The sequence below is a fragment of the Salarias fasciatus genome, chromosome 12 (assembly GCF_902148845.1).
Source record: "Salarias fasciatus chromosome 12, fSalaFa1.1, whole genome shotgun sequence".
Classification (NCBI taxonomy): domain Eukaryota; kingdom Metazoa; phylum Chordata; class Actinopteri; order Blenniiformes; family Blenniidae; genus Salarias; species Salarias fasciatus.
The window spans coordinates 9,802,985-9,830,255 of NC_043756.1; the positions used below are offsets into that span (position 1 = coordinate 9,802,985).

At 43.8% G+C, this 27,271-nt stretch overlaps 1 protein-coding gene across 3 annotated transcripts in view; it reads left to right on the plus strand.

The window, feature by feature from the left end:
* The first annotated feature begins 227 nt into the window (after positions 1–227).
* The window catches only part of rtkna (rhotekin a), a 59,837-nt gene continuing 32,793 nt past the window's right edge, over positions 228–27,271 (plus strand). Inside the window, exon 1 of one of the 3 annotated variants that reach the window (XM_030104390.1) lies at positions 228–422. In XM_030104390.1, the coding sequence (XP_029960250.1) occupies positions 312–422 (111 nt within the window). In that variant the 5' untranslated portion in view covers positions 228–311. Of the gene's footprint in view, positions 423–18,680; positions 19,357–27,271 lie in introns of those variants that run through there. The other 2 variants (XM_030104387.1, XM_030104388.1) reach the window with 2 other exon arrangements.

Sequence of the window (27,271 nt, forward strand, 5' to 3'; positions counted from 1 at the left end):
GCGCTCAGGGAGGGAGGGGGGAGGAGGAATCAGCTGTGGAGGAAGATCCCTAAATCCCCCGTTTGTCTTCGAGAGGAGGACTTCATTCAGTCCCACTTGCCACATCAAGAGGGATCGTCTGTGTTTTCACACAGGCTTCGTCCAAGTCTCTGAGGACTTTTTTTCCTCCGAGTGGTTGTTCCACCTGGACCTGTGCTGGTGGGTGTTTGCTTTTGGAAGCGGCTGCTCACTTTGCGCCCAGTTTAAAGTTGATCTAATCGAGTCTACAACGGGACCGGTCTGTCTGTAAAGTTGCCAGAAAGGTAGGAGCGATGTTTTGCCGGAATCAAACAGCCAGAGCCACCGTCGCCCGCGGCTCTGCCCTTGAAATGGAGATACGGCGAGGGAAGTTCAGAAAGAGCGTTTTCCTGGAAACATCACAGGTTAGGCTCTGATTGTCCGCCAGTTATCACCGCCGTCTCTGCTCACATGTTCGACTGATCTCTCTCTCTCTAACTCTCCTCACGAACTGACTTATTTTGCACACTTTTTAATGTGCGCCCCGCTTCGCTCTGCGTGATGTTTTCATCAGGCTGCGCCGCTCCTTCCTCCTCCTCCTCCTCCTCCTCCTCAAATTAAAGCGCTTAATTGCTGCGTTTCCTCAGCCGCTTTCCCGTTTCTAAACAAGAATAATAATGGTACTAATGCTCCCTCCGAGGCTGCAGGCTGCGTCTGCTGTCCTCCTCTGTGGATTGGTGATTTTTTTTTCTTTTTTTTTAATTTGCTTTATCTCGTGTCCCGTCTCCCATGACACTGCTTTAATGGAAATGCAGGGTGTTGTCTGATGTTTTACAGGTGTGTTGGTATACTCGCATTTCCTGAGGGGAGGGGGGCGCTGCAGGGCTTGGAGATTGCAAATTTGGTGAAGTTATGAAAGTGTTGTATTACTTTGCAAATGCATAATTCAGATCAAGGTTTCTTGCATCAACAAATTATGTGTCCTCCGCATGAATGTAAACTACAGAATGGATTGCATAAAGTGCTGCTTTTGTGAAGTCATGAACAGTTATGAATCAAGGCCTGCGATTATGTCCTTACTTGAATTTTCGCTTTGGTCACAGTTATGAGCTTTGGAGAAAAAGTGCTAATTGTTCCTCAGAAAGTCATTTCAGGAAACTGAATCCATCCATCTTCTATATCACTTGATCCAGCTCGGGTTTGATCACAGTGAGACAGATCCCAGCACACTGTTATTTTCGCCCCTGCTGGAAATTAAAATTCACGATTAACCTTTAATTAATGCATGTGAATCAGAGATAACTTCCAAACTCCATACAAAAAAAGGCCCTCAAGCGCAGCCCAGACTTGGGGAGATTATTGTTGTGAGGCCGGAGTGCAAACCACTGCACCACAAGATATGATGAGATAAATATTTGCAGCAGCATACTGTCAAACCTTCTACAGTAGTACAGTGATGTTAGAATTCTCCACTTTGGTCTTATTAAAAAGGCATAAAGTTACTACAATATATACATTATAAGATGTGTTCAGAATAGATTGTGCAGAGAAGCAGTGCAGTGTCAGGTGTTTGCATTGATTGGGGTCGTGACCTTGGTGCCCTGATTCCCCCTGCTGGAGGACAGCAGCTCGAAGCACATGTGCCAGTGATGCACACAAAATGATGCATTTGTGAAGCTATAAAACCGTCAGCATGAATTCTACAGTAAATCTTACAGTGATATACCGTTTCCGCTCATTTCCCGGCGTCGGCGTGGAGTTTGTGTCCTAGTTTGCACCTTTATTTGGCTTCAGCATCTCATCTCTCAATCTGTTATGCCTTGAAATTCTGTCCTCAAAGCATCTCCGAAAGTTTCTTTCACAGCACTACAAATTTTGAGCCTTCACAGTAAAGCCCATCGATTTCAGCCAGTTGGCTCACTCGGTTCTCTTTTGACCACTGCGGCGTGTGGACAGCCGTCCACCGGGGAGCCGTTGAAAAGGCTGCACCCACCAAAAGTTGAGAACTAGGTCAGGACTGCAGTCTGCTGTTTGCCTCTCAGCTGTTTATCGCCGGATTAAAAGTGCTACTCTTCATGCGTGTTTCCTCTCTGCAAAGCTCCCGTGTCAACATCTGCTTCATATTAGCTGCCATTTGTTGGCAGCGCGGACGGGCTCAGAAGTCACTTCCATCCTAACCTCTAATTATTTTTACTCGCCGTCCACTTTAACACCGCTGTGATGGAAAGCACTCCCCCCTGTCTCTCTGTTCTCATCATTTTCAATCACACCAACCTGCCCATGAGCCCTCATCAGTTTGCAAATTACTTTCATTTTCAAGTGGCGGCATTTGCTTTGTTTTTTTTTGTTTTGTTTTTTTTATATTGTTGGAGACGTGTGCCGGTTTTGAGGGTGTCTCCTGAAATTGAAAGGAAGCCTGATCGCACACATTGGTAGAAGTTGGGGGAAGCGATTCGGTCGAGTCAGGCAGGAGTAAGAAGGAGGGATTGTGTAAGTGTTGGAGGAGAGTGTGTGGGAGAAAGAGGGGGAGAGTCAATTGTAAGAGGATACTTAAGGAATGTTAATGGTGCAATATAGCAATGGTGGAAAGAGAAAAGGTATTGATTCTGTCTCTCCTCCCCTCTGTGAATCACTCCGTTTCCCCCCTTTTTCGGTGTGTGTGTGTGAGTGAGCATGGTTGGTTCATCTTATGCCTGCTAGTTGTTTATAATTCATGTCACAGGAAAACACCACTAACCCTTCGGAGGTCAGGAACACTCCATCACATCGATCCGCAGTCAGATCTGCTTTGATATGGCGTCCCGGCCAGAGTGACACATACACACACACACACACACACACACACACACACGCCTGCACACACCAAGAAGCAGTGCATTCATGTTTTGAAATATGCGATGCACTTCAGACATGAGGGAACGCTCTCATGTGTCTTCTGCTGCGTTTTCCGATGGTGCCAGCTGATTGTCTCTGGAGAGCTTTTGGGTTGCAGTGCAGGAATTTATTACCCTTCCTACATAATTACTTATGAATTTATTTTGGGGCCAGTAGGATTTAGTGAAAGCTAGTGTTTACATATTTCTGTTCCAGTGGGTTGCTCTGTTGAATTTCAGGTTATTAAATAAGAGGAAATGAATTCGCGATAAGAAATAACCGACGAGAGATATCCCGGTCCGTCACATTCATCTTTAAACCGCGCGTCGTTGATATTCCACTCATTACTTTCTCCTCCTTGGTCTCCGTATTAGTTATTTATCAGGGTAAAGACTTCCCTTCTTTTCACAACAACAACAATCATCACATCCTTAACTCTGTAATCTGCTCTCCGCTGGTTCTCATACAAGATTAATTTGTGTCTCTGCCTTTGTTGCCAATGCTAATGATCCTCTTTCAGAGACGGGGACTTTCCTTTGGCTCGGCCTGTGTTCGGGCTCTCTCAATGCCGCTGTGAAGTCGGCCTCTGGCATTTCAATGAAGCGGTGTGAAAGCACCCTGTTTTCGCCGTGCCAGGGTATATCACGTTTTGTGTGTTTGTGCCAGCGCTTGAGCCTCTTATGTAAATGTGTGCATGTGAAGATGGCTCATCCGGATGCTCTGTCGGCTGGTGATATGTTATCAGAATAATAACACTCGGTTTATTTTATCTCGGCCACCCCAGTTATCAAATCTAGTCTGGTACCTTTCAACCAAGTCACAGTGATTATGTAGTTAATAAAGTACCATTTACATATCTGTTGTTGTTTAGGGTATTGCTGTAGTTTCCTATAAACCAAATCAAATAATGAGAAATGCATTCCCCATCACTATGAGCATGTATGCTAATAGTGTCTGGAGCCTGGGGGGCGAATGAAGCCAAGAGCATGATTTTTTTTTTACGAGCATATTACTATTAATATTAGTCCAGAGACTGCAGTAGCATGCTCTGGGATTACTGGGAACTGCGTACCTCAACAAAACAATCACTTATCATTTAATAGACTAAGTTGTTTAAGATATTGCAAGGAATTGAGTGTGACTGTTGCACATTTTACATCAAGCAAGTTTTTGTTTCCCATAAATATTTTTTCAAGTAATAATTCACTGCTTGGTCAACTAAAGTGGTGAAAGCTTCTCTTGCTCGGTTTCCACCCATGTCCTCCCATGTTGAATCGTTCCTTTGTGAATATCATGAATAGGTATGGAGAGTGAGAAGCTGAGCCAGAGATCTCCTTTAGCCGTTTTTTTTTTTTTTTTCCCAGAGCCTCAGCCGTCTTCTCGATCCTTTCCGTCTCAGAGGGAGCAGAACACACATCTGCTTTCTGCATCCCTCTTCTCAGATCCACACGGCCACCAGCGTGTCTCCGTCCTCGCCGGCTCTGCTGTTTTCAGCCGAGGCCGCCCGGGCGTCTGGCGGCGCGGTTATTATCGCTGAGATGGAGACGGAGCGTCTTTCATTTCAGTGCTCTGATTTCTTGTTATGTTTAAGCTCAAGGATGGTCCACTCTTGTTCGCGCCAATGTGGCTACCACCAGCTATGCGTGCGCAGGAAGTGGTTAGGTGTGTGTGTGATCACACACCCATCCACCCACACACCCTCCAAGCCAAGCAGGAGTGGCAAGAATCTGAGAGTCTGCCATTAGTGCTGAATGAAATGTTTTGGTTTGTGGTTTGTTGGCTTTGATGCTTTGCTCCTCGCCACCCTGTAGATCCACACGATCCCACCAGCGAGCTGTGTGACTTTATTTTGTCTTCGCTCAGCATTACCCACACACAAAGGAAAATATTGGTTATATTAGCACAGGCCATATCTTGAAATTTAGTTGTTATGATGCTGTGTTGTTTTATCTGATCTCGGTTCAGCTGGAGAAGTGTTTCTTCCTCGTGCTGACCTTTGCATGCCGCATATTTTTCTGTTATCACTGGAAACAGATGCGTCTTATTTTTTATTTTGTCCGCGTTCGACCAATATGCTTTGTGCAGATGCTCAGATGTGTGGTTTCTCGCTCGGAGAGGCCGTCCTCTCCCTGTGAGGAGCCGCTCAGCTTGGCTTCGGTTGCTGTTTCACGTAGCCTGGCACCAAAACTGTGATGAACTAATCCTGTTTATGGAAGCATACCTCTGCATCCTGCATACAGAAAGAGAGGAAAGTCATGTAGATGTTGTCAAAACAATGCATCCGATAGGGAAAAACAGACGACCCAGCGCATGGCCCCTTTAAGGAAGGACTCTCTATTATGAAATGTTCTCTGAAGACGTTCCCCTGAGTCTGAAACATTCAAGGAAACTCTGTGTACCCAGAAAACAAAGTGCCATCACCAGCTGGTAGGCCGAAACCAGGAAGTGTTCAGGGGCATGAAATGCCAGGAAAAAGGGGCTTCTCTCTCCTTTTTTTTGATTTCTTAAGCAATTACAGCGTAAAAGTTGCCAAGATCAGCCTATGCTGAGTTGTGTGTGTGTGTGTTTGTATGTGTGTGTGTGAACCCTCAGGGCTTCCTGGCTTGTTTCAGCACCACGGGGGTACAGGGGGAGATGCCAGGGAAAAGTTTACCCCTTCTAAGAACCTTCTCTTCAAACAAAGCCCGGCCACTGGAGCTTTCTGCTTGGAGGGGTTCTTGGTATGCTGAGGGGTGTTTTAACTAGCAAATGTTTAACTTTTCTTATTACACAGGCTTTGTGTGTACATCATCGGCGGGCGCTGTTCCCACACCGCCTCCTGAGTACCAGCGCAAATGAAAAATTGTTTAATCTCAGTTTCTTCAATGCGTGAGTAAAATTTAACCAATGTCCTGCTATTGTTCCCATGGCAATGGCTGGACTGCTTGCCTAATAAGTTTGCTGATAGTGAGAACGAAGCTTTTTTTTTTTTCTGTACAAATAGAGCATTTAATAAAGATTGTTGATGTTGACGTTCTTTATCTTTTCATCCAATCAAGCAAGGTTATGCTGTGATTATTTGTAAGGGAACCTCTGTGAAGTTGTCTCAGTCTTTTTGAATTTTTGCTCTCATCTTATTCCATAGATGTTGTCACTTGTTGGGCCTCTGAAGCCCTGAAGGCTTCAGTTTTTAATTTTTTTATTTTTGTTTTCCGATTTTCTATTTGAGTCACACAGCCTCAACCTGAGCCTCAAAGCTACAGGAAGCCTTTCTATGCTGACCCTCTGCACTGATCCACTCCTCAGACCCAAACACAGCACGGCGCTCACAAGTCCATAACATAGAAAAAAGGTTAAAGAAATAGAATGAACATGGAACATTTTATTATCTTTGAGCAAATTGGTGTCATGTTTTTAATGTATCCTTTTCTTTATGGATTGTTTGTTGCTGTGTTTTGATGTTGATTGTCTATTTTTGGATCTCCATGGCTGTGAATAGATCCAGAGGAGACCGTCATTGTGTGAGGAATGTGTTTGGTGTCTCTATATGTGCCAACTGGTGTCAGGGTCCAGTGCAACAGCTGAGGATCTCGCGCTCGTGTTGCAATCGAAGCCCACCCAGCTGAAATCGAGCACAGATTCATACTGTTGCATATTGAAGCACGTCATGCAGGAGGTGATTAGTGTAACTAACACACAGGCAGGAAATGAGCCTCGGTGACTGTCGGTAACCAGTCCGCTCTTGTCCGCGTCCCCGTGCGTGTTTGAGCATTCGTAACACGCCCTCGCCGTACTATCCGGCGTTATGAATAGAGGCGGATGTTGTGAACTTGCCATTACTCATTCACTGTAACAGCAGCTTGTCAGCCCGCCGCTTCGCACACGGGCACCCTCAGACAGTGACTAAGCAGCGGTGTCTCCTTGAGCAAGGTCCATTGCGTGTTGTCAGACACAGACAGGCTTTGTTCACTCGGCGTGCGCTGCCCTGCGCTCGCCTGTCACTGGCAGTGACTCGGTTAACAGACAGACGGAGAGATATATGGAGGAGGCATAATCACTGGCTACTTTCCCGCTCTCCCAGATGGGAAACTTCCTCCATGCATCATCAAACCTGTCTCATTCAGTTACCACATTGGTTAGAGAAGTGGATAAGGCTTTTGAATGTGAGTAACCCAGAACTGTTGCCATGCAAGTCCCTCCTCGCCTCTGTGTTTTACTGTAATACTGGCGAAATGTTACAGTGGATGGATTTGGATTCAGCCACTGTTGCAAACTAAGCTCTCCCAGACATGATGAACGGCGCCGAGGCGTTGTTAAAGGAGGCATAAAAGAAACCAGAAGAGAGCTTAAATGAAGTGCTACTGACAAAATGATTTCATTTTTCGGGATTAAATCGAATTATTTGATATTAAAGGAGCGTACAACCAATAAAACATTAGTTTTATGCCTTCCTGTCTGCCCCTGTGTGTTTCGGTCCTTCCACTACTTTGCTCTCTCGAATCTGTCATCTTCAACACTCTCCCTCCCTGGGAGAGCCGTAATATGTGGGCCACTTCTCTTCTTTCAGGCCCAGGTCCCTTGATGTAGCAGGAAAATGGGTCTTTTTTGTCATGTAGTTCGGCGCTAACCCACTTCCCTGAACCAGATTACATCAAAGAAGTGCTCCTTCGTCTTCACCTTGAGACAGCCACAGAAGATTACTATTTGTTTTATGTTCCTCTATCTCTCAATATTTATTTTATCCTCCACTCGAGACCTTAAACTTAACCTATTGAACTAAACGGGAACGGACTGCCTCACGCCAGAGGCATTTTCTCCCTGCGAAGGTACGACACCCCACTGGATGCTACTCTGTTAAACATTGACGTGAACCAGCCACACACGCAAACACACCCAAATTCCGGTATTTGGTGTCGGTTACAGTCCAGGTCGCTTGTTGTCAGCTCCTTTTATCACCCGGGCATTTTGTAACACGAGAGGCTTTAGTCTCCTGAAGGAAAAAATGTCGCTCTCTGACAAACGTGCTCTGCTGGACATTAAAGGACATTAAAGGTTGATTTATGATGTAGATGAGGGATAGATTTCAAAGTGCGGGAGGAACACGCCTGGCTTAGCACAAAATCTGTAGTGGTCGATGAACTGTGAAGATCCATTATGACTCTGATGTTCATTTTGACTTTAACTGTCATAAGAAGTATTTTGATTCCATTGGTGAAATTGAGAAAATATCATTTCCGAGCAGATGAAAAACAGTCAATATTCTTCAGTTATGGTCCTACAGGTAATATTTTTGCATGTTTCAGTTTGTCATTCATTGATCATTCATGCATGACTGAAGCGAAGCATTAGCCTATGTTCAGTCCCATCACGCATCTCCACCAGTGATGCCTGCAGATAACTGTATTTAGTTTTATTTCAAACTGCCAACACGACTCAGTGTGGATGGATATAAGTACAACGGTTTTCTATCTCTTGGTATGGCAAAGTGAGCAGCACCCAGAGTAGATTAGTTGTGGAGTTTTTTTTTTTTTCTTTCTTTTTAATCTCCAAACCAAATATCATCAATTAAAGAGTCACTTTGGGCTCCCATTACAACATTTAATGCTCTAAATTTAGTCAGGGACAACTCATTAACCTTCAGCTCTAAACACTGAGTCAGACTGAAGAGTATGGGCCACATCTGTATCAACTCACCGCTTTAGAATGTTTCCGTCGTTCTCTCTGTTCTGTTGTCCTCTTTCATTTTTCTCTCTGCACAAAGAGGTCTTTTGCCGCTTGCTCCAATACATCACATAACCATCTGACTTTATTGTGCAATAGGTAGAGTCAGGGCCTCTCTTTCATCCAGAGGAATGCAGACTGAAAGGAATCAATAGTGAGGAATGTGACGAAGTGCAGGTGGTGGGTGAGCATGGCGTACATTGCCAGTTCAAACACCGATGCAGAATATCGGCTTTATTCTATGCAAAATCCTTGAGATTAAACAAAAAGTGTTGACTGAACGCTAACTTACCTGGAAGAACGCTGCTGGTGAACTGTGCTACAACAAATAAATGCTTCCAAATAATGTACTGCGGCACCCGGTTCGAACTCATTACTGTATCTCAGATGAATGGGCCTGTTCTGCGACGCAGTTTGATCGAGGGGTGACTGGGTGGCGCTGCGAGGAGAGGAGGGCAGTGGGGCACGAACACCAATGATGTTCTCCGTTTTGTTGATGCCGAGCAGGTGTTGGACTTTATGAGAGCAGATGGGTCTATTATGCACGTCTGCCTTCCCTGCGTGCTACACAGTGTTGTACTCCCTGCCAGCATGCCCGTGTTTTAATGTGTGTGTTTACTGGGCCCAGCAGCAGACGGCGCCGTGTCAGATCTTGTTGTATCGCCGTGTTGTTCCTGCTGTCTCAGCAGTTATTTTCTATCATCTGATGGTGGATTTTTTTTTTTTCATTTTTACCTACCTCAAAAGAAGGGGATCGGGTTTAGATATGCACTACGCAGGATTCGCAGGCATAATTACTCTTGCTGTTGGCATGATTGACACAGTGGATAACTCTGTGAACGCGCCAGAATAAAACAGAGAAAGATCAAGTGAATCAGTATGGAAAAAACAAAAATATCCAGAATTCTAACCAGCGATCTTATTACCAGAAGAATTCATTAGCGTCATTTGTCTGCACCGAATTAAGGCTCGAACCTGCACGTCGAGATGTGATCAGCCTTTTACTGATGATGAAACGAAAGAAGCAAATTACGTTTTTACATTCAAAATTGTCTCAATATTCGTGACTTTAGAAACAAGAGAACAGAAATGGGTGAAACATGCAGTTTTATATCATGCAATGTTTTTATAGCCGTGTTCCAAAACTAATGATAATACTGGTTTATTTTCAAAATCGATCATAGAACTACTGACCTTAAATGAGAACAATTAAAATTAATTAAATTCCCATTTTAACTAATACCTACCCTGAATTTGTAGAAAGCCTTGTTTGAAAATGAACTGAAGGTTGAGTTGAAAATTAGCAGAAATGATGAGTTTGTGTTGAGGAGTGTGGGATCAGGACCCAATGTTCAAAACCATAAACAATCATTTGAATTAGATGAATCTAATAACTGAAGTCACACAAATGTGAATCTCAAACCAAGTACGTAGGTGATTATTTCAGATGAAATATACAGCCCAACTTATTCTGGGTGGTTCAGGCCAGTAAAATGAAAACTTATTCATCTATATACAAGTCAAAAGAAATGAATACATGAATATTTATTAATTCATTATATTTTCACAAGACTGATCCTGCTATTTTTAACATTGGTCCGGGTGCAAAATACAATTTCATGTTAAAAAAACTATATCCTCTATTTGTGGCAATTATTCTTTTTCTCTTTACACTTTCTTGCAACTAATGACTTGATTTTTTTCTTCATTTTTTGCAGTTCAATGCTGCGGAAAGATCAGAAATCCTCTCTGCAACACTGTTTATCTTCAGATTCATGTTGGTTAAAGCTCGATGCACAATTTCTGCACTCTCCAACTTACATGTTTTTTTTGGATTTTACAGGTTCACACCCCACATGTGCTAATGATAGTTTGCAAGAAACAAAGGTGCTAGTTTATTTCCAAACTTTTTCTGAGCCTGCTGTGAAAATAGCCGCCCCTGGTAAATAAATAGCAGTTATGTTTCTTTGTAATTTTTTTTACATTTTTGCTGGTTCGGTGTACTTTGGACATCTCTGGCAGAACAACATACCAGGAACAAGGAAGCTGTGGAAGAAAACAGGCAGGGTGCAGACAATTAAGACGACCTGTGTGCACACGCAAGAAGAGGCGACGCAGACCCAGGTGTGACATGAGGGGAGGCGTATAAGACCGCATACACACACCGGGGGGAAAAGGGGAAGATGAGACACAGGTGTGACGAGACGAGATCAGACGGACCGAACAGAAGCAGAGAGACGAGGGGAAGTGAAGTACACAGAAACCCGACAGCGGGACAAGAAAGAGGAAACATGAAGGAATGTACAAGAAAATAAGGGCAAAAAAGATCAGGGAACACTGCAAATATCGTTTGGGGGGGGGGGGGGGGGGGATTTCAGACATCTGGAAAAACAGAATCGAACCCTGACAGGTTGTGACACACTGGTGCAGTGGTTTGCAGTCTCTGGGGCTTGCTGGCCTCTCTGTGAGTTTGCATGTTTCTGATGTCTGTGTGTGTGTGTGTGTGTTTACACATTTAACACATTGCTGCTTCTCCATGGACATTAAGTGGGCCGACTTCCAGTGACAATAAATAGAGCAGGATGGGATTCACATTAGTGATTGTGCGTGTTTGTAAAGCGTGTGCGCAGACATCACCCTCAGCAGGACATTCCTGGACATGAAGCCAGACAATCAAACATAGCAAGGCCAATAAAGAAGCCTCTATTTATCTGCATGATGTCTCGTTAGGCAAATTCAGCGCTCACTGTGTTTTATGAAAACAATTTCGGCAACACTTTCACTGACAATTCAACTCAGCATGTGAAGATTATTGACATGTTTTATTTTGCTGATTTAAAGTCACCCCTTGAGTCTGAACATGAGCAAACTAATAGAAGAACAACCCTTCACACTTCCACCCCCCCATCCTTTCTTCCTGAAATCTTAAACCTGTGAAGATGTTGTGCCTGTCAGGCTGAGTTGTAGCCTCCTGAGTGTTTTCCCTCCAGTTGTTTGGGTTCTCATATTGTTTTTGCAGATGTTTAAATTTGTGGGTCGTGTTGCAAATTTTACAGAGAGTTACGTTTACTGCAGAAACAGCTTCTTGGTGTAAACTCTTGTGGAAAAAAAACATGTCGGATGTCTGGCAGAAGTGGCTTCATGTTAATTAAGAGTGCAGACTTTGATAGTTTAATGTCTCAGTGTTTATATGTGGAACATGGTGTCTTGTTCTCTGACTTGTTCTTCTTCTCTCTCTCGTGTCTGTAAAACTCATCTCGTGATGCTTTTTTAAAAGATGAAACCAAACAGAGGCTCGTTACAATCTAACTTTATAGAGCTTAAAGTTAAATTAGGCATATATGAGACGTCATGTCATCTCTTATTTCAGTGAGACTCATAATTGTCGTCTTTGTTTTTAAGATGTAAAGAAAAAACACAGACTGGACCATCTTGATGTATGAATCCACCAGTCTTATAATTTCACACATCCTTGTATAGATATGATTAGTTCTGTTTTTTTTTTCTTTCAGTAAAATGAAAGTGGTGTGTAGACTTGGCTTTTGTAACACATTTCACCACCTCAGGACTCTATTTTTTGCCTTATTTGTCGCTTTCACACATTCTCACTCACACACCTGCTTTGTAAAGTGTTTGAACGTCACTGGGAGCAAATTGTGCTTCGTTGTCTTACTTAAGGAGGCTTCAACGCATGCACCGGGCGAGGCAGAGCACTGAACCAGCACCTTGGACTGGGTAGAGATCCACTTTACCAGCTGAGCCACATCGGCCCTGCTGCTGTCGGTCTACGGTGGAATAGTGGTGAGCCCTGTTGCCTCATAAATGAACCCCAGTTTGATTTCTTGCCCTTCTATGCATTTCTTCCTTCATTACAAAAGTATGCTTGTGAGGTTATTTGGTGACTCTTAGTCCCCCCATGGGTGTGATGTGTGTGTGTGTGTCTCTCTGATTGATCGGGATGAAGCAGGTTGAATTGCTTGTTGCTGTTGCAGCTGCTGCTCTGCAGAGGGCGCCATTGCTCTACTCCACACACTCACACGTTTCTTTCCACTCACACGCCCATTTTTACAGATTTGACAGTCACTCTACATCCACCTAACAGTCATTAATAGTAAATTTAGCACCATATTCACATTTTTTAAATACAAGTGAATTGCCTCGGTGCGCGTTGCCTCTTAAATCTTCCCCCATCTGCTGTGAAACGGCTCATCCTGTGCCCCTGAGGGTAGAAATCAATGGAGATGAATTTCCTAACGAGTGAGTTCCCCCTTTCATTGAGACGTCCGGCCTCTGAGAGTGATGGGATGCTGCAGTCTCCTGTGACCAACTGAGGTAGCATTCTTGAAAGTCAGCAGTGATTCTGGGAAGCAGCCAATCTGCTGATCTGTCTCTAAAGGTGTGTGTGTATGTGTGTGTGTGTGTGTGTGTACTTGAGCCTGTGTTTCCTTCACACTCTGAGGGGTAAACCCAACGTTAAAAACCCTCCCTGTTCTGCTGCTGGCCCCTGCGAAAAGGAGGGCGGCTCCTGCAGACTTTGAAAGCTAAGCCGCTCATTGAGACGCATTCATCCTTGGTGCCACCGCAGGATCTGAGAGGAAAGTATTACCTTTGTGATTCACGGCCTCGTGTCTGACCTTTTCGTCTCCAAGCATTGCTCCAGATGTGGTAATCTGTAGGTCGAAGGTGAGCGTGCGCCGCCACAACACCCCCTCCACCTAATCTCATAGTAGGAGTCGGATCCCTCAGACAAATTTGTTATTAGGTGTTACACACACAAACTTGAAATAGCTAATAACAAGGTAGACTGTCCCTGAGATTTATAGCGTCATTACTCCGTCTCTGTGTCTGAGTTATGACTTTGCGGCTGTCAGCGCAGGTTTTTCATGCTCTATAAGTGAGAACTGACCTCCGGGGGGATTTCTCGCCGAGACGAACGGTTTCACAGCTCATCACACGCTGCTGTCATCAGGCAGAGCAGATGTGACCCGGCGCCTCCCGTAACATATCCGTGTAATTAAAGTCTTGTGATATTCAAATCTGTTGAGTCAGAGTTTTTTTTCTTTCTTTTTTGTAGCCTGAACTCACTGCGGTTCCTGTGCGACTCTTCCACTCCTCATACTTTTGACTCACTGACATTCCTCTCTGGAAATTTTCTAAATAGCTGAGTTGATCTTTTATTTTCAAAATAAATTTGTCATTTTTTAAAAACTTCTATTTTATTTGGGATGCTGGAGGTAACAGATTAGAAACACATCACTGTAATATGAGTTTGTCGTTTGGTTGTAGGTCAGGTCTCTTTTTCTGCTGTTCTCATATTAACATTGAAGTAAAGCTCTGCAACAATCCTGTCCTATTCAACATCTCAGCATCTTTGCTATGAACCAACTGGCAAGTCATAATCACACAGATTCACTTTGATCGGCTCATTTTCTACAGATTCATGTTGTGTATGTTTGTTTGTTTTTTTGTGTGAGAGTGTGTGTGTATTTTAAGTGAACGGCAGTCATGCTGGCTCTCCGTCTTCAGATCGGCCTCAGACGGCAGTGGGGTTCCTCTGTTGTGGTTTTGGGCCTGGCTGCCTGACGTCTCTGTGTGTTTTCTGCTGCCTCATTGCGCCACGAGACAAACGGCACTTTTTAACCTTTCACACAAACTCCACAGCTCTGCATATAAAGAGTGGCAATCAGGCACTAAAAGACTGCTAATTAGAGATGATTTGAAGCTAAAAATTACAATTCTGTGATAATCATCAGCACATTTATTTTCTTGACTGCTCGGAGTGTTATTGCAGTGATTTGCGCGTTTTTGCCTCACAGCAACAACCATGTGGTTCAGTTCAGCGCTGTTCTGTGGCGTCTGTGAGATCTCCCTGTACCTGCAGGATTTTACTGTATTTATTGGTTTCTTGGGCTATCTTAGGATCCTCAAGAATAAATCTGTATGTTTCTCAGTTTAAAGCCTATGTTGGACTGACAGCCTTTGCAGGCTGCACCCTGCTTTGCATCTTAGTTTCTATCTCCAGAGCACAACCCCAAATAAATCACATGCAGAAAATAGATGAAGCAAAGGAAAGAATATGTATTTCTTTGTTTTGATTCTGCTTGGATAATAGAAACGTGTGGGTATGCCAATCTTGTAGAATGAGTTGTTTTTGAATGTATATTTTTCTTAGTTTTCAGCACAATTTTTCCACAAATAAAAGAACCGTTGACTACAATATAGGAGTACACATTTGAATTAGCCACAAATTTACATAAAGTTTCCTGGAAGACAAAGCAGTTTAATTTTTACCTTTCTGTTTGTGTCTCACTGTTTGTTTTTTCCTCTTCCAAAACAAAACCTTGATCCATTTCATTCCTGAATCAAATTGTTAAAACATTCCAACAAATGTGTCAGGTTTTATGCTGATGACAGCTTGTCTAAAAACAGTTTTTGTATTGTTTCCTGGTACTGAAGAGCCACAGTCCCACATGTTTTCAGTCTGATTCCTCCTTTAAATTGCTGGAATCTAATATATCATCATGAACCTCTGCTGAAAACCTGATTAAAAATCTGGTTGTCAAAATCAGGTGTGGATGTTGAAATCATGAAGGACCGAGGCTGCTCCAGAGCCAAGAGCATCCACCTCTGGTCTGGATGATACCACATAAACTTTGGTAAGTTATCGTAAAAGTTAGGAAAGAGTGAAGTCCACAGTAATTGTAAAAATACAGTGAAACACAGATGTCAGCAATGTAACAATCTAAGATAATATGGGATAAACTAAAGTCTGCCCCGATAATGACAGAGTGTCTGTATCGTTATGGAAAGGCAAACATGAATGTACTTTACTATTTTCCCTACAGTCCATCAGTTCTTGAAAATTATGAGCCACATTGTGATGGATGATTTTTTTTTTTTTTTCAAGCCACTTCTGTTATTAAATTATTTCAGTTTGGACAAACATTGACTGATGTCACCGTGTTTTGAGTGGAAAATGTAAAAACAAGAATGATCATCTCAGAAACTCCCAAAAGTCACAAACCGGGGTCATTTTTTTCCTCATTATTTCCTTTCTGCACTACAGTCAATGATTGATAACTGGCAAGGGATTTTACTAATGAAGATGGGAATTTGTTTTGAAACCACCGTACATGTTCTCCTCTCCAGCATGGCCGCGTGCGCCCGCAGGTCTGACTCCAGTCAGTTTCCTCCAGCTGATTAGGTGTAGGACAGGAAGTTCTCCATATTCCTCCACACATCCGTTCACAAAGCACAGAGTCACCGGGTATTGTCTGCAAGCAGCCCGGGCCCTCTGCAGGCCTGTTTATCCAAGGGTCTGTGTTTATGCGTGGGAGTGCATGTGTGTGCCGGGGCTAATGCCTATTTTGATCCTGTTCGGGTCGAACCTCGTGGTATCGGTGTGACTGATGCGTCCGTTTCACATTTCCCTCACCACGGCCAATTAGCACATCTGGCCCAGGTACAGTCAGACTGAACCATTAGTCACGAGCTGCTAATCCGCCCCGTCCGCAGGCAATTGTCATTTAACGTTGAAAAATCCCCCCAGTAAGGCCCGAAGGTGTGAGGCCTCTTCAATACCCACTAATCTACTGTCTCTGAATACCTGAGTTTGCCCTCATCCCGGTGGCTTCAGGCCAGGAGGCAGCGGTGTTCAGCGTCTGAGCTGGGTGCCTGCCAGCGTGCCCTGTCATCGAGATAATAGCTGTTTTCTGTCTGTTTTGCTCAGCCTCCGGGCTTTTGTCAAGAGATGTCAGTGCTCGTGTTTTACCGAAGGCGGATTTGCCTGCAGTTTGTTCTGCTGCTGGTGTAGCAGGGAGCCTTAAGAAAGACTAAACCAATCAACTGACATTGGGATAGATCCTTTTGGTGATGAGGTGGTGTTGTTTGTGCTTTCTTTAAGTTAAAATCCACTTTAATCTGTGAGAACTAGTGTTATTGCACTTCACCAAAGGAGTCCCACCTGTTCTGTATTGTTCTCAACGTGATTAAGATTAGTTTTAAAGGGATACTTCAACATTTTGGCAAATTGGCCCATTTAGCGTAATTCCTTAGTCATTTCGAACAGCATACTTACTTTTTTGGGAGGGCGAGCTGTTGTTTATTCAGAGGTGAGTCAGGGAAGGTTTTCGGGACGGACACAACGGAAGTGGATGGTATTTTTGGTTCCCCTCGTCAAACTCATCAAATACAAAATCCAACAACCCCAAAACACTTTGGTGGACACGTTTTAATCCGCACATTCACAACGCTGTGAAATATTAATGCAAAATTACCAGATTGAGTTGTTTTTGCAAAGATTGCTAAGACAGAACTACTTACAAAATATGGCGTCTGGGTGTAGTGATTTCAAAAGAAAAAGTAGTTCCCAGTATTTGCTTCAGTGTCGTAATGCTACAATATTATTTGTTGGCGTTCCACAGCGTAGTGAATGTGCGGATTATAACGTGTCCACCAAAGTGTTTTGGGGTTGTTGGATTTTGTATTTGATGAGTTTGACGAGGGGAACCAAAAATACCATTCACTTCCATTGTGTCCATCCCGAAAACCTTCCCCGACTTGCCTCTGAATAAACAACAGCTCGCCCTCACAAAAAAGTAAGTATGCTGTTCGAAATGACTAAGGAATTGTGCTAAATGGGCCAATTTGCCAAAATGTTGAAGTATCCCTTTAAATAATTATTTTACAGTTCATCAGCATGTCAACTTTCAGAGGACCTTACTCAATTGCACATCTTGTTTTTGGAATTTAGTGCACACGTGCACATTTTTGTGACATGTTGTGACCTATGGTTGTGACTCTAAAATTTAAATTTATTCTAAACTCCATCTTAAATAGTGTATTTCATGGCATCATAAGCTTTGACTCTGTGTTTACCTACAGTGTTTTTTGTTTCTGTTCTTATTCCTCACCACATTTAACTCCATAGCAAGAATCAGAATTCCCTAAAATTTTAAACCCTTCACAGAACTAACTCTCGACACTCAGACACATTTCTTGGAGCATTCTTAAAACAGCCTTTCCGTTCAATTCAGCAGAAGTATTTCTCTCTCCACCCCGGGAGTAATAAATCTCCTCTCATAGTGCACACGCTGGTGTCTGCAGTAGATTATCCAGGTGATTTAAACTCTCAGGGCGGGTGAATGGAAGGGCTTTTCTTCCATAAATGACCTGACTGGCTACTGGCGCCCCTGGCTGTGCTCCTCGGAGCTGAAAGGACTTTTACGCTCTCTTTGTTCGCACTGTTTGCGCGTGTAAAATAAAGTTTAGAGGCGCGTTGTTCAGGGTGATGGAGCACCTTATGGGCATGTGTATTAAAAGGGGGGGTCGCCCCAAAGAAAAATGTCATTTAAAAACACGCTTTAACTTTCTTCTGTGGAGTGAACCTCTTGGAATCAGTCACTGACCTTTTCATACCCCTCTGATTCATCACTGCTGACCTACAGCACAAGAATGCGCGTACTTTGGTTATTATGGATGTGTGAGTAGCGCGCGACGTGACGCCGGGTTTCCTGTGGAAGGGGTCGGGCTCGTGGTCTCACCCACAGCACGAGGAAGGATACAGACCAACAGCTGGGTGAGGAGGACGCAGGTCTGGAGCTGCTGTGAACCACGTTTCCCAGACAGAAGTGGAACCATCTGCCCGGTTCACGGCTGAGAGGCACGCGGAGTGAACTTTGGGTCAGGATTCTCCCTCTTTCGGAAAAAGAAACTGGAAAAAGGATAAAGCTAATTATATGGTTTTTTTTAATTGGGAAGTTCTTTTTTGCGCGCGTATTTTTTAATGTATTACCTGCACGCAACCAAAAGCTAAACTTTTCTTAATCAAATGTTTATTCTGACCACATTCCTTTAATTAAGTGTGAATCCTGACATATTTCGGGGTGTATTCTCAGCTCACACCCCCTCCCAGCAGCGGCAGCTGACTCGGGTATAATTTCTCCATTTATTATCAAGCTTGTAAAAAGAACAAAGCTGCTCACCCCGCCATGCCTTCCTGCTGTTGCGGCATTTGCTATTTGTTTGTTCAAAAGGGCGTGTGTGGACTGGAGCTGTAATCTTTCTCTCCTTCCACGCTCTTTCTTCTTCTTCTTTTTTTTTTTTTTATGAAAAAAAAGTTCCTCTCATCAGCAGAGGCGCGTCGCAGGGGTTAATTCCGCGCAGACTTGGGCAGTGTCAGGACGCACAGTGGAGTAGTTGTGCCGATCACTCCCGCAGAGGCGATGCCCTTTTGTGGAGAGGTCTCTTGTCAGGGAGGACAGACGGCTTTCAGAGACGGGACACGGGGACACAAAGAGAAGAACTGCATTTTAAAAGGCTTCATTCTTTCACTGCTTGCCGCTGGGTGTTGACTGTGGGTGTTTGAGAGGATCTTTGTTGCCCGGAGAAAAGTAGAGAAGAATAAGAATACGCGCCGTGAACGTGCTGCGGGGGGATTTTGTGGTCAGGGTTACTACAGTGCAGTCCACGCTGTCATCCAATCCACCTCAGTCCGCTTCCACGGAGTTACAAGTCTTGTTTTAGACGAGAAGCGCAACTTTTACGCAGTGTTTTTACGCACTGATCAACAGTGGTGAGTGGACAGGACACTGTCACCATGAACTTTCTCTCTCTTTTCCTGCGGGATAGCTGCTTCACATCTCCAACGAACTTCCAGAAGAAGTGAATTCTAGATCATTTTCCCTGAGGATGCCAACTGATAAATTCGCAAACATGGAGGAAAAGCTGTGGATACTCGAGGACCTGAATATGATGTACATCCGTCAAATCGCCCTCAGCTTGCAGGTAAAAGAGATAATTCTACTTTCCAGTTGACCACCTCTTGTTTCTGATCTGCTGCACCCACCAACAGTGATTATTTGTGCAGTTGTAATGAATTTCATAAAATCTTGAAGTGTGTGATCTAATGTGTGACTAGTCCGCTACTTGATTGAGCACAAACAGCCCCGCTGATGTATTAAATCTATTTTAAGACGTGATTTCCCACAAGTACAGTGTATCTCCCCGTTAACTGTCAGAGTCTGCAGCTGTGGTTTGGCATGTAGTAAAGTTTACAGGGGGGACTGGCTGAAGAATCTTTCTATGTGACAGATCAGTCAGGCAGACTGGTGTGGTGTGGTCTCTCCTGTACAGATGGCAAAGCTCTCACTGACAGCACTCCGAAAACAACACTGCATGCCATCCGTCTCTCCCTCCTCAGTGTCTCCCCTTCCAGTGGGGTTCACATGTAGTCCACAGCTGCACATATGGGCCTCAGAATTCCCAGTGGAAGTGTGTGTGTGTGTGTGCATGTGCATGTGTGTGTGTTGGCGAGCATAGCAGTCTGAGAATGCCGGAGAATGGAGTCAATCCATGTAATGTGACAAAGCATCTCGCCACTTTATCAGAAGCTTTGCTGTGTTTCACGTTTCAGAGGGAAACAGTAACATCTGTACGCCTTTTTTTTGATAAACCAAAGCCAAGATGGATAGCAGATATTCAGCAACTGGAAATGATACAGGAATTTCAAAGAAGGGATTCTAATATACTTCATTTTCTGGCTCTGCAATCTGAGAAGATATTTTCTGTCTGCGCTGCAGCTGTTCAGAGGAGTAGAGAAACCAGACTGCTTCTCTCACTGTGTCAAATGTAATCTGGTCCAAAAAGCCTTCAGCTGTGTCACAGAGGTCTGCATGAGAGGTGATATTACTCACTCGTTCGCTGTACCTGTTAGCTGTTTGGCATTGTGTGTGAGGTGTTTGGGTTTTATTTTTTCTCTCCCTGTGCCAAATGCCACAGCTTGCCACGTTCCTGGTATTTTATCACTCCAAGGAGATGAGTGTCACACAAGTCACCTTTCGCTTGCATGAATCTAACTTTATCCCCTTAAATCTTCGACTGTCTAAAAGATTCCATCACAAACCAGCTATCACGAGTTGTTTTCACCAGCAAGTTGAGTGGAAACACTAATCAGATTATCAATCTCCATCACAGAGCCTCCTTTGATGTGGACGGCTGGTTACTGCTTTGACGGTGATCCGAAAATTAAGTTTTGTGTAACTGTAGAACCTGACTTTTCTGTTGTGCTTTTAGAGCATTTCACTCTCTCACTTCAAGTTTTTTTTTTTTTTTTTTTTTTTTTTTTATCCATGTGGGAAAACTCTCCTTCTGCCACTCCTCCTTCACGGGGAGTTCCAGGGTGAAGGTCTTCCACAGAATATTAACCAGTGGGATTTTTTCGGTCGATACACTTGCTCGATTATTTTTAGGGGTAAACACCCTCTTGTTTGCTCACATGCTTATTCATTTGCTTTTGCTCTCCCTCCCCCAACGTCTCCCCTGCCTGGGTGGGTTTATGAGACAGGGATTCTTTGTATGTGCCTGGGCTGCATGGCCCACATGCTAACTGTAATTTCTGTTCGCTTTGGATGTTTTTCTGCTGCAGGGTCTTTCAGAAATGTCCCGTTGGATCAATTGGACTTGCACTTATTGCTCTGTAAACCCCCTCATCCTTCTCATGTTTTTACTCTCTCTGGAGAAACGTAAAGTATATTTGCAAACTAATCCCACGCCATGCTCACATACACACACTCTCGACTCACAGAACTCATTCCAGTCTGTTTTTCTGCAGGTGTCTGTCATTTTCAAAGAAAATTAAAAAGTCAGGAGATTTTGCATATGCTGAGCTTCCAGCATTCCTCGGGCCTGTATAATTGCTGTGTCAGGAGATGAGAGAGAGCAGCCATTGTATTATTTCCAGACTCTGTAGGAAGAAACGTGTTTGCTCTTCAGGTTTTAACAAGTCTTTTGGAATAGGTACGGCTGCATTCTTGGCTGGGATGCCGTGTTTTCGTTCATGTTCCTCTCTTGTAGTGCCCGTAAGAGAGTCAGTAGTGCCTCTTCTTTAGCTACATGCAAAGTGGAAGAAGCATTTTTCACCACAGGATGCAGGATTTGTCTCAAAAGAAGCAGCTGATGGGAAACAGGAAATGGTCATGTGCAATTACTGTTTCCCACCGGGGGACAGACAGCATGATGTCATTGAACTCAATGCCACAGATAAACATTTTCACCATTTCCTGTCGCAACAGATCCATACACAAACAGTTTTTTCCTTCCTTTTTCACTCCGACAAACCCCATCCCAAAACCCCGGCCCTGCTCAGTTCCACTCATTGATATCGGCGGCCCCAGGCTGAGGAGATGGACCCTTGTTCAGGATCTAATTTTAGCCCGTATCATGGAGTTAAATCCAGACAATTGTAAATGCTTTTGTGAGATCATGTGTTTTAACCCAAGTGATAAAAGCAGGATTTGTGTTAAGCTTTTGTTTGCTCATGAGTGAGTCATTGTTTGTGAGAGTACAGCTGTTTTTCTATGTCTCAGAGTGTGTATGTCTTCTGGCTGCTGCTGATCATACCACTGATACGGTCTCATGAAAGATTGAACAAATTCCCTTTTGGGGCACTGCTCCAGTTATCGTGTTTGTAGAGGCATTAAGATGAAAAGCATGCCCCTCTTGTGTGTTGAACATGGTAAAACGTATTCAAATGAAAAATTGATTTTGAAATGAATTATATGAGACAAGTTGATCCAGCTCGTCTCCGATCCGGGTTGACCATGACCCCATGTAGGGGTCAGTTCAGAGTTTCTTGCCGTCTCGCCCGGGGCTCGTGTTTGACCTCTCACACGCTCTCTGAACCTAAACTTAGATCTGGCAATGCCCTCGATACTTTTCCAGATTCTCAGCACTGCAGGCCATCCGTAAATATCTACTGACTGGGGTTCGTGTAGCGTTCTGTCATCTGATCTCAGACCACTGGTCAAGCTGCCACGACCGTTAGCTAAACAGAAGCAACGCCCGGCTGAGATCAATGACCCTTCTGTCTGAAACGGCACTGATGTAATTACTCAGAAATATGGTTCCTTGATGATTCAGTTTGTTCCCTCGCCTGCTTCGTTCCTCCTTGTACCATTTTTTTGTATGTGTGCTGAATAAATAAGCTCACATAAACACAGATTTCATCATTTGGCTCAAGATGTGCTTTGGTCATTGCGCTATCTCGCCGTGGAAAATGAAGCTGTCTGAGTAACAGATATTTCTAAGCTGCAGTCCCTCGATCCCAAAGATCTCAGGCTTTCCAAACGAAGGAGGTCCTGGAGGGCCAAAGGCCAAACTGGCAGCAGTTAATCCCTGCCTGTGCTGGGACGCAAAGCCACTCTCCTCCTGTGCCCTTTAACTGAGCTGCTGAATGATGTATGTGTTGTCGGCGTGAAGGTTAATCTCATTTTATATTAGACAGAAAAACAGTGCATGTACAGTTCATGTTGAATCATCTGCCTTGTCTTCTTAACCTTTACATTTTGCTCAGAATCATTTTCACTTTTCTTCTTATTTTGGCATTCTCACTTCTATTCATCTGTAATTTTCGATTTAGTCAGTACTTCATCACCCATTTCTATCCTCCACGTGACAAATATATTATTTCAGGACTCGAGCCCGGGCGAAGACACTTCATGAAGCAGTGGGCCAGCAGCTGAAGTCTGTGTGTGTGTACCGGTGTATGTGTTAGCTCAGCTGGCAAGTTTGTTTAAGTAGCCCGAGTAACGGCAGACTCCAGTGAAAGGTGTGCTGGAGCTAGCGGCGCTTGCTCTCCTGTGGTACAGGATACACAAGTTGTGTCTGAGCCAAAACACATTCCTCTGCAACAGACCATTTCACTGTACACCACTCCCTGCTGAGCTTATATATATGTGTGTGTGTGTGTGTGTGTGTCTGTGGGGTTCTGAGAGTGTGTTGGTAAATATTTGCAAAGCGTAACAAGCCAGTACTGTAAGCTCTATAATCTTTCATTTAATTGAGCGCATTAGGTTTATTAGCCTGAATTTCGGTGTGAATATGAGGCTTTTTAATGAGCTTTTCATTTGTTTTGAATTAGATGAAAAGGCTTTGAAGGACACTTTTTTACAGTAGTTCCACAGCTTTAAATGAGCAAAAAATAGACTCATTTATTTCTTTTTCATTTATGTATGTGCTTATACGTGTTTGCTGTGTGTTTGCGGTGGATCATTAGTGTTTCTTGGGCATCTACAACACGGATCGCTGCAGTAGTTTCCAGTTCTCCTGGCGCTGTATGGTGCATATGTGTGAGCTGGAGGAGAAAGGGGCCTTTGTATCACATCACAAATACGTCCAGCACTTCTAACCCACGCGCGCCCAGCCAGCCACATTTCCACTGACCACAGCCCAAATCAGCTGGCTCCACTTCTCACCCCTGCACCTCCACATTCCTCATATCCAAGTAGCAAAGTATTTGTACATGTTTACAGTACTTGAGTCGATTTTCCTGGTGTTTGTACTTGATTTATTTCCCTGACAACTTTTTATATCTTATATTTGCTCTGTCCTTTATATTCTTCGCATTCCTACAACTTGGCTTGATACTTGTTTCAACCTGGGGATGATTAAAAGTAGCAGTGAAATGATTGAAGCGGTGCCAGTTATCCATTCCGAAGGAGGATAAACTCTATTTGAATGATAACAAGTCATGTTTCATATCAGAATTAAGTAGTGTTTGAGATGAGATCCTGCCAGGTTATCTCCATCTACACATCTATATGACACACATACACACCTATTTACAGCCACTCATCAGGCTCAAATGCATCTCTAAATTGTAATCTTCATGTTTACATTTATATTTGAGTATATTTCATAATTTGTACTGAAATGCAGATTCTGAACAGTACTATGCTTTTACTTCTACCACAGTCTTTTTTCACAAATATTTATACTTCAGCTTAAATGAAAGAATGTGAGTTATTTTGGTAACGCCGCTCACACCCCTCCTGGATGTTGCTGCGGTGCCGTACCTCCATCCTCACGCCGGCCGTCGCCCATTCGGCGGTCAGGAGCAGCGGCGCAGGTCTGAATGGGAGCTCTGTGTGAGCAGGAACCGGTGAGATGCTGCAGCCTGAGCCAGCTTCCTTTGAAAAACAGCAGCCAGGCGAGCGAGGAGGAGAGAACACCCAGCGAAAGGTGTTGTTACTGGAACGTGGACCTGCCTCTGTGCACCTTCCCTTCACTCTCCTCCCTCTCGGTGCTATCTCTATCTGGAGCCGTTTGATAATTTCACCCTGCCGTCCCCCCGTGTCTCTGCCTCAGTCTCAGCTTTTGGCCCTCATTTCCACACGGCTTTATCTCACCCTTCAACATCACCTCTCTTTAATCCTTCCCCTGCAGTTTTTTTTTTTCTGTTTTCTCCCGAATGTGCACAAAGACACTTTGGTAGCTTCGGGCTTTTTTTTTTTTTGTGGTGGCAGAGAAAATTGGATCCACTTAAGCTCTTTGAACAGAGACTGCGGGCATTATTCAAATCAGCAGATTGGATTTGAAGTTATGTTTGACTTATTGTGTTTACAAGCTCATAAGTTTCTGTTTTGAAGTGGAGATATTCTAAATGATGTGTTCTTTTGTAAAGCATGTAATTAAAAACATCTGAACATGTAGCGAAGCTGCAGCTGGTGGTGCAGGCTGGATATCAGATGGCTGTGCGAACCCACATCGTGTCAAAACCAGCATTTGGTAATGCGCTTCATTAGTTCTTTCTTTTTTTGTTTCTCCATATGGGTACAGTTTGTGCTTGTTTGTATGATGATCATCATCATCGTCATGCGCAAGTATGTGGGTCATGCAGTGAGCGCAGCATATCTTTGAAATTGTTTATGTGGGAGTTTTTGCCATGCATGAAATAAATGCAGTCTTTTTGTGCGTGTTTGCCAGTCTCTTCTGAACTTTGATCTCTCTATCTATTTAACATTTTCTTCTCTGCAATAAGATTACCCAGGTGTAAGGAGTAGGTGGAGGTTCACGGAGGTGAAGAATATATAGCCAGAGCTGTTTAACCAAACAAACGGACACTTTAAGAAGCTCCTGCAGTAAAGAAATCAAGCAGCAGCATCAATGTGAACTCAGTGGATGAAAGCAGGATGGACTTCACTTAAAGAACCACTTTCACTATTTAGCACACTTTCCCATTCACACACATTTTCATATTTATGATGGTGACTGACATGCAAGGTGTTTTTGAGGTGGAAGTTCACAAACACATTGCTGTAATCAAGCATCATCAACCATTAAAAGATTTTACCTAAATTTAATAGCAGTTTACACGGTTTAATCTAGAGGAATCACTCATGCTCACATTCACACCTAGCGGCAATTCAGGGTCACCTATTAACCTTTAATTACCTTTAAAGTGGTAACTTTAAGCAAATACCTGCTTTTGACATGTGAACAATTATCTAAAGCTTCATGTTTTCAATAGACCACTCTGTACAGTATTTTATTTACTCCAGTGTCTTTAATTGTGATTACGGTACACTTTAGGTGTGACAGTAATACTAAACAACAATTCGTCAGTATTTCTGGCATTTCATACCTGCCTCAAATATTGTTTATTTTGAGCCAGCATGTGTGTTTATGTAATAGTTCAAAATGATATGATTGATTCATTGCTCACTGCAAAAATGTATGGCCACTGAATGTGTGTGTGTCCGTGTGTATGAGCCAGTGTGTGTTTGGCAGGTGGAACAGCTCTGTCAGCGTTTGCAGGGCTTTGGTCCGACCATCAGAGGGTTGATTCTGCTTTTATCAGGGACACGAGGGACCTCTCTCAGCTCTCTTTATATGATCTAATGACGTTATTGTCTCTGTCTCCACATCTAATCGTCGCAGCGTCTGAGCGGCTCGGCAGCTTCATGTAAATTCTCAATAGACCACTTTGCTGCTGATGATGTTTCAAAGGTACAAGAAGCAAAATGACGAGCCTGTTTTTTTTTTTTTTTTTTTTAATATATGGCTTGTTTTGATGCTGTTGCTGAATGTGTGACCTTGAGAGGATGGATTGAGCTGCCGTGAAGGAAAACCTGAATGTGAACGGTCCGGGGGGAATTCCACGCGTTGGGGGCGGGTCAGCGGAAGCTGTGAGGCTTAAGACCGAGGTAGATCTGAGAACCGGCGCGACACTGAAAGGGGCCCGTTGTTGCGGTGCGAGGTGTTGATTGGCATGGCTGAGCTGTGTGTTCCCCGCATCCCAGCGAGGGAGAAGAAACTGCCTCTGTGTCTCAGCGTGATGAGATCAGTGGAACAAACTCTCCGGCTGCATGATGTCATGTTTGGTACCGAGGGTCAAAAGCTCAGGGTCACATTAGGAAAGGGTGTGTGTGTATGTGTGTGTGTGTGCAGGAGAGTTGCATACAATATCCTTTGAAAGCAGGATGAACGTGACATGAGCTGGTTTACTAAACCAAGTGAACTGAAGTGGCCTGTTAACTCCTGCTACTCCGAGCGGCTCTGAAACACGATTGGTCAGTGTGTCACTGGACACAGATTGGCTCTGGGGTGTTATGTAAGCAGACGTATGAGCGTGTGGAGGCACTATTTCAGGCAGCCAGTATAGCACATGCATTGCTCACGTCCCCTCGCAGTTGGCGAGCGCAGCTGTTGCTGTGAGAGACACAGTGAATATCGCAGTGAATCCTGGTCCTGACACAACACGTTTTGCATTTCGTCTGATCTCCTCTGGTCTCGCCGGGGTGTATCATGTTACCTGTGTGTATGATTTGGCACAAAACTTGTGTTAGATGTCCTTCTTGACACAACCTGAGCTGTTTAAGGTTAAGATCTTGGCTCAGTTGCCCACCACACCCCTCATCTTGAC